The 6309-nt window shown below is 68.2% G+C and overlaps 1 protein-coding gene across 3 annotated transcripts; it reads left to right on the top strand.

Annotated features, from left to right (window-relative positions):
* The first annotated feature begins 8 nt into the window (after positions 1 to 8).
* Positions 9 to 5654, top strand: P4HA3 (prolyl 4-hydroxylase subunit alpha 3). 3 transcript variants are annotated; one of them, XM_085311211.1, is made up of 12 exons: positions 9 to 191; positions 450 to 592; positions 795 to 1051; positions 1690 to 1839; positions 2015 to 2066; positions 2224 to 2564; positions 3015 to 3079; positions 3174 to 3333; positions 4585 to 4647; positions 5003 to 5116; positions 5224 to 5320; positions 5421 to 5654. In XM_085311211.1, exons 1-12 carry the CDS (start codon positions 13 to 15, stop codon positions 5489 to 5491), a joined length of 1692 nt encoding a protein of 563 aa, XP_085167337.1. In that variant the 5' UTR covers positions 9 to 12; the 3' UTR covers positions 5492 to 5654. The 3 variants fall into 3 exon arrangements, with proteins under 3 accessions (XP_085167337.1, XP_085167338.1, XP_085167339.1); XM_085311212.1 differs by having other exon boundaries at positions 5048 to 5116; XM_085311213.1 differs by having other exon boundaries at positions 834 to 1051; positions 5048 to 5116.
* The last annotated feature ends 655 nt before the right edge of the window (positions 5655 to 6309 follow it).

Below are 6309 nucleotides of genomic sequence, written 5' to 3' on the forward strand. Positions count from 1 at the left end.
CTCCCGCCCCCAATGCGGCTCCCGGGGGTGCTGGGGCTGGGGGTGCTGCTGGCCTGGGTGCCCCCCGCGCCCGCCGACACCTACTCGGCCATGCTGAGCGTCCGGCAGGCGCTGGGCGCCGAGGGCCGCCTGCTCGCCCTCCTCGGCGCCCACCTGCGCGCCGAGAGCGACCGCCTGAGCCGCCTGGCCAGGTAGGCAGGGACCGGCCCGGGCTGCCCCGAAAAGGGGCTGGGGGGCTGCGGGGGGGGGGGCTGGGTGCCGGCAAGGGGCAGGCGCTGCCGAAACGCCGGGCGCCGACGGAACCGCGGCAGGAGGGTCGGCCGGAGCGGGGCGAGCGGAGGCGGCGGTCCCGAGCGGGCGCTTTGGTGCCGGAGGTGGGTGGGGGGGAGGTCTTCTTTTTTGGGGGGGGGTTGAGGTGTTTGAGGTCAGCGGGCGCCGGCGCCTTGCAGATTTTACAACAAGGTGCAGGCGCTGCACCAGGAGCCCGCGGCCTCGGTGGACAACCCCTTGCTGGCCTTCGGCCTCATCAAGCGCCTCCACTCCGACTGGCGCAACGTGGTCTACAGCGAGGCGGCCAGCGAAAACACACGTGGTATGGGGTCTGTCTGTCCATCCGTCCGTCCCCAGCCCCCCTCCCCCCCCCCGCGGCCACCATACGTCCCTGGAGACGGTGGGGCAAGGTGGCACCTGCAAGAGGAGCGTGTGGGTTGGGGAGGGACAAGCTGGGAAAGAGGAGAAGAGGGGGAACGGGAAGGATGGGGAAAGGTAAGAGCGGTCCGGGTGGACAACCCCAGTTGTCCGGCGGCCACCCGGCGCCGTCCCGCTCCCCGCAGAGCTCCAGGCCGGCTTCGAGGAGCTGCGGCAGGAGCTGCCGGGGCCGGAGGACCTGGAAGGGGCGGCCCAGGCGCTCATGCGGCTGCAGGACGTCTACGCGCTGAGCGTCAAGGGCTTGGCCAAGGGCGTCTTCGAGCCCGCCGGCGCCCACTCGCCCCTCTACCRCCCCGGCCAGCCCGTCGCCCTCTCCGCCGACGACTGCTTCCACGTGGGCAAGGTGAGGAGGAGCCCGTGGGGCTCGCGGCCGGGAGCCGGGGGCTCTCRCGTCCCGGCGCCGGAGCGGAGCTCGGCCCCAGGGAGGCCCCTCCGACTCAGTCCGCAGGCAGCCGCCGGGCTTGAAGCCCGGCCCTGCGGCCGTCCCCTGCCCGGGGCAGGGGGGAAGAGCAGCGCGCCAAATCCGTGGGAGCAGATCGGGTAGAAACTGATAGAAACTGAGTTTTTCCAGGCAGGATCCTCCCCCAGCGAGGTCATTGCAGAGCCAGGACCGAGTGGGGGAGTCYGGATGGGAGAGGATGGGATAGCACAGGATGGGATGGGCATTGGGAGGGGACGGGATGTAGGTGGGGGGGCAGATGGGATGGGATGGGAGAGGTGGTAGGGGGAGAAGGGATGGGGTGAGATGGGATGGGATGGGACAGGATTGGTAGCAGGCAGGGGAGGGATGGGATGGGATGGGATGGGATGGGATGGGATGGGAGAGGTGGTAGGTGGAGGAGGGATGGGGCAGGACACAACAGGATGGGAGGTAGGTGGAGGAGGGATGGGACGGATGGCAGGTGGAGGAGGGATGAGAGGGGACAGGACAGGGGCCAGGTCCGCCCCGGTGGTGGGCCTGAGCGGCGTGGTGCCTCACAGGTGGCCTACGACACGGGTGATTACTACCACTCCATCGCGTGGCTGGAGGAGGCCGTGGACCTCTTCCGCCTCTCCTACGGCAGCTGGAACACAGAGGACCGGGCCAGCCTGGAGGACGCCCTGGACCATCTGGCCTTCTCCTACTTCATGGTACCTCCACGGCACCTCCGTGTCCGAGTGACTCCCGGCTGCAGCTCAGTTTTTGGTTTCCCGGGTTGTCTCCATCACCGCAGTGCCTGGTGGTGGGGTGAAACTGRGGGCTCGGCTCCAAGCGGAAGGTGGCCGCGGTGGGAGGACGTTCACGGGCTCTCGCGTCTCCTTGCAGGCAGGGAACGTCTCGCGCGCCCTGAGCCTCTCCAGGGAGTTTCTGCTCTACGGTAYGTCGCCGGCAAGGGCAAATCGCTGGCATTAGACCCACCGCGTCTCCAAACCGGYCTCGGCCACGCCGTAAGGGCCTTGGTGGCACCCCATCGCCTCGTCCCTCCGCGGGCGGCGGTGGGGGAAGAGACGTTGATGTCACCTTGTCCCCGGCAGACCCCAGCAACCGCAGGGTGGCCAGGAACGTGGCGCAGTACRAGAAGCTGCTGGAGGAGCGGGCGAGCGCGGAGGCGGGACCGCCGCGGCGGCCCGACGGCACCCGCCTGCGGACCCGCGACGCCTACGAGGAGCTGTGCCGGAGCCCGGCCCGCTCCCGTCTCCATCGCTCGCCGCCGCCACCGGGCCTCCGCTGCGCCTACGAGACCAACGGCAGCCCCTACCTGCTCCTGCGGCCCGCCAAGAGGGAGACGGTCCGGCTGCGGCCCTACGTTGCCCTGTACCACGACTTCGTCAGCGACGCCGAGGCCGAGACCATCAAGGCGCTGGCGGGGCCCCGGGTGAGCGCTGGCGGGTCCCACCACGTCCCATGGCGTCTCCTGGCCGGGGCCGCCAAGGCGCCGCTTTTCCCGGGCGGGTAGAAATGGGAGGAGGGTTTTATTTATAGCTGAAACCTTCTCAGAGGCTTTTTTGCAGCCCAAGCTGCAAGCCCGGCTCAGCCCCTYCCTAGACCCCGAAGATTTTGGGAGAAACCAGGCGCTTCCCAGCACCCGCCTAGCCCAAATTCGCGGTATCTCGTGACGGTGCACGAGAAGGGGCCGATAGTGCCGGCTTGGTGATGCCTCAGGGTGGCGATTTATTATTATTTTTTTTGGTCGAACCACCCCAACTCGCACCCAGGCGGTGGCGCCCGCTCGGGCCGGGTGCCTGGGTCGGGGTCCCACCGGGGCAGCCCCAGTTGGCCGCGGCCGGTGTCTCTGCCGCCGCTGAGCGGCCCCGTCTCCCCGCAGCTGCAGCGCTCCGTGGTCGCCTCCGGAGAGAAGCAGCAAAAAGCCGAGTACCGGATCAGCAAGAGGTAGGGGAGCACCCGAGGGCACCTGGCGCGCGGCTCCCGAGGGTGCCCGGGCCCTCCCGGCGCCCGCGGGGCTCACGGCGGCGCGGCCCTGCAGCGCCTGGCTGAAGGACACAGCCGACCCGGCGGTGGCGGCAGTGGAGCGGCGCATCGCCGCCGTCACCGGCCTGGACGTGCGGGTGCCCTACGCCGAGTACCTGCAGGTGGTCAACTACGGGCTGGGCGGCCACTACGAGCCCCACTTCGACCACGCCACCGTAAGCGGTGGGACGGGGTGCTCCACGGGGTCGTCCTCAGGGTGGTTCCTGGGTTGTTCTTGAGATGGTCCCAGCGTGGCCCTTGAGTTGTCCTCGGGATGGTCCCAGTGTGATCCCTGGGGTGTCCTCAGGATGGTCCCAGCAGGGTCCTTGGGTTGTCCCCAAGGAGGTCCCAGCGCGGTCCCTGGGGTGTCCTCAGGGCGGTCCCAGCGGGGCCCCTGGGGTGTCCCTGGGGTGTCCTCAGGGCGGTCCCAGCAGGGCCCCTGGGGTGTCCCCGAGGTGGTCCCAGCGGGGCCCCTGGGGTGTCCCTGGGGTGTCCTCAGGATGGTCCCAGCATGGTCTCCAGGTTGTCCTCGGGATGGTCCCAGTGTGATCCCTGAGGTGTCCTCAGGATGGTCCCAGCAGGGTCCCTGGGTTGTCCCCGAGGTGGTCCCAGCGGGGCCCCTGGGGTGTCCCTGGGGTGTCCCCAGGGCGGTCCCAGCGCGGTCCCTGGGGTGTCCCCGAGGTGATCCCAGCGGGGTCCCTGGGGTGTCCTCAGGGCGTCCCAGCGTGGTCCCTGGGGTGTCCCCGAGGTGGTCCCAGCGGGGTCCCTGGGGTGTCCTCAGGGCGGTCCCAGCGGGGTCCCTGGGGTGTCCTCAGGGTGGCACGGCCAGGAACGGCAGCAGAGGAGCTGCCGAACGCGGGGGCAGAGGGAAGGACGGGAAAGAGAGGGAGGGAGAAGGACAGAGGGATGGAAGGACAGGAGGACAGAAAAGAGGGAGAAAGGGAAAGGGAGGAAGGGGGAGAGGGAGCGAAAGAGGAAAAGAAGGAAGAAGGAGAAAGAACGAGAGGAGGAGGAGGAGGAGGAAGAGGAGGAGGAGGAGAGGTGAAGGCCGAGCAGGAGGGAAGGAGGGATGGGGAGGGGAGGAGGAAACTCCGGACAGTTACAGTTCACCCCCGTTGCTCCTCAACACCTCTCTGTGGAGAAGGAAGACTTTCCAACCAAGGTGAAAACATTCAGTTAGGTTAAAAGTCCTCAGATTTTTCTAGAGGGGACAAAAAAAAAAAAAAAAAAAAAAAAAAAAAGAGGCAAGTGGAAAGCAGCTCATTTAGGGCCATTTGGGCTAAAAGGCTTCGGTTCGCACAGAAAAGTAGTGCTGAGGCTCGAGTTCCCGTCACGGCCCGGCCTTCCCGGGGGATTTGCCGGCGGGCAGCTCGGGGCCGCAGCTTTCGGGCTGCGCGGGGCCTGACCGGCTCCTCTCTCCGGGGCAGTCCAGGAAGAGCCCCCTTTACAGAATGAAGTCGGGCAACAGGATCGCCACGGTCATGATCTACGTGAGTGCCCGCGCTCCCGGGCTCCGCGAGGTTGCAGTCGCGCGGTTTTTCGTAGGGCTCGGAGCGAACGTGGTCTCCAGGAGGTTGCAGCCGCACGGTCGTCAGTAGGTTTCAGAGTGAACGTGGTCTCCAGGAGGTTGCGGCCGCACAGTCGTCAGTAGGTTTCAGAGTGAACGTGGCCTCTGTGAGGTTGCGGCCGCACAGTCGTCAGTAGGTTTCAGAGTGAACGTGGCCTCGGCGAGGTTGCAGCTGCATGGTCACCAGTAGGGTTCAGAGTGAACGTGCTTTCAAGGCAGAGGAGGAGCCCCCCAGGGAGGGGGGAGGCGAGGGCGGTCTCGCGCCTTGGYTTCCGCAGGGGCACGGGGACGAGCGAGGGCTCACGCTCCGGCGCCTTTTCCAGCTGAGCTCGGTGGAGGCCGGCGGCTCCACCGCCTTCATCTACGCCAACCTCAGCGTGCCCGTCGTGAAGGTGAGCGGGGGGCCCCGGCGAGCCCCCCCCGGTGCCCGGCTTTGGGGAGGGTGGGGGGTGCCCGAGGCCGGGGGCTGAGTCCCGGGGGCGCCGGCCCGGCCCTGCAGAACGGCGCCCTGTTCTGGTGGAACCTGCGGAGGAACGGCGAGGGCGACGGGGACACCCTGCACGCCGCCTGCCCCGTCCTGGCCGGCGACAAGTGGGGTAAGGGCGCCCGGCCGCGCGGGCCGCCGTGCCGTGCTGTGCCGTGCCGTGCCGTGCCGCGCCCGGCCCGCTCGGCCCACGCCGCTCCCGTCTCTCCCAGTGGCCAACAAGTGGATCCACGAGCACGGGCAGGAGTTTCGGCGGCCGTGCGGCCCCCGGCCGGAGGATTGAGCGCGGCGCGGGACCGAGGACCCTCCGCCCAGCCCGGGCGAAAGCCCCCCACCACGGGGGGGGGGCCTTTGCGCAGAGCCGGGGCCGGCCGCCCGCGGCGGGCGCTGGCGACAACCCCGTCGCTCCCGAATCTAGTGGAAATAAAGCCAAAAGGAGGCCGGAACGGAGTCTGGGAGAAGCGTCTTCCGCCGGGCTGCGCCGTGGGGCGCCCTGCCAGGCTCCGGCGGGGGCAGRCAGTCCGTGTCCCCCCACTGCCCAGCACCTCAGATTCCAGCCGTGACCCCAAATTTGCTCTCAGTCCCCTTTGCTCCTTCTCGTAACCTCAGATTAAAAAACGCCCGCAAGACTCCCTTGAGAAGGGCCCGCAGGGAGTGAGGGATACAGTATTGCCGTGGTAATCAGTCTGCTTCAGAGTTAACATTCGCGTTGCGCCAGAGCTTCGCAAAGCCAAGAYGCTCTCCTTGCCCAAAGGCAAGAGCTGGCAGCYAGATCRGCGCCACCAGYGAAGGGGCCGCGGGAGCCGTCCGTCCATCTGTCCGTCCGTCCATCCACCCGTGCCCCTAGCACAGGGGCGCGGGGCCGGGCCCCGCAGCTCTGCCTCGCGGCGTCGCCCGGCAGACGGGCCTTTTCTTTACTAAACCGCTCGGGTTTGGGTTTTAAAGGGTGCCAAAAAAAAAAAAAAAGCGCTGATACGCGTAACGGGCCGCCGGCGTCTCGCAGGCTCCGGGGCAAAGCGAAACCGCGCTTCCGCGGCGCGGGAAGCGGCGCCTCTGCCCCCAGCCCTGCCCGACGCTCCCGGGATCCGTGCGTCACCGAGC

This window comes from Rhea americana, unplaced genomic scaffold, assembly GCF_003343005.1.
Source record: "Rhea americana isolate MKP2758 unplaced genomic scaffold, rheAme1 scaffold_335, whole genome shotgun sequence".
Classification (NCBI taxonomy): domain Eukaryota; kingdom Metazoa; phylum Chordata; class Aves; order Rheiformes; family Rheidae; genus Rhea; species Rhea americana.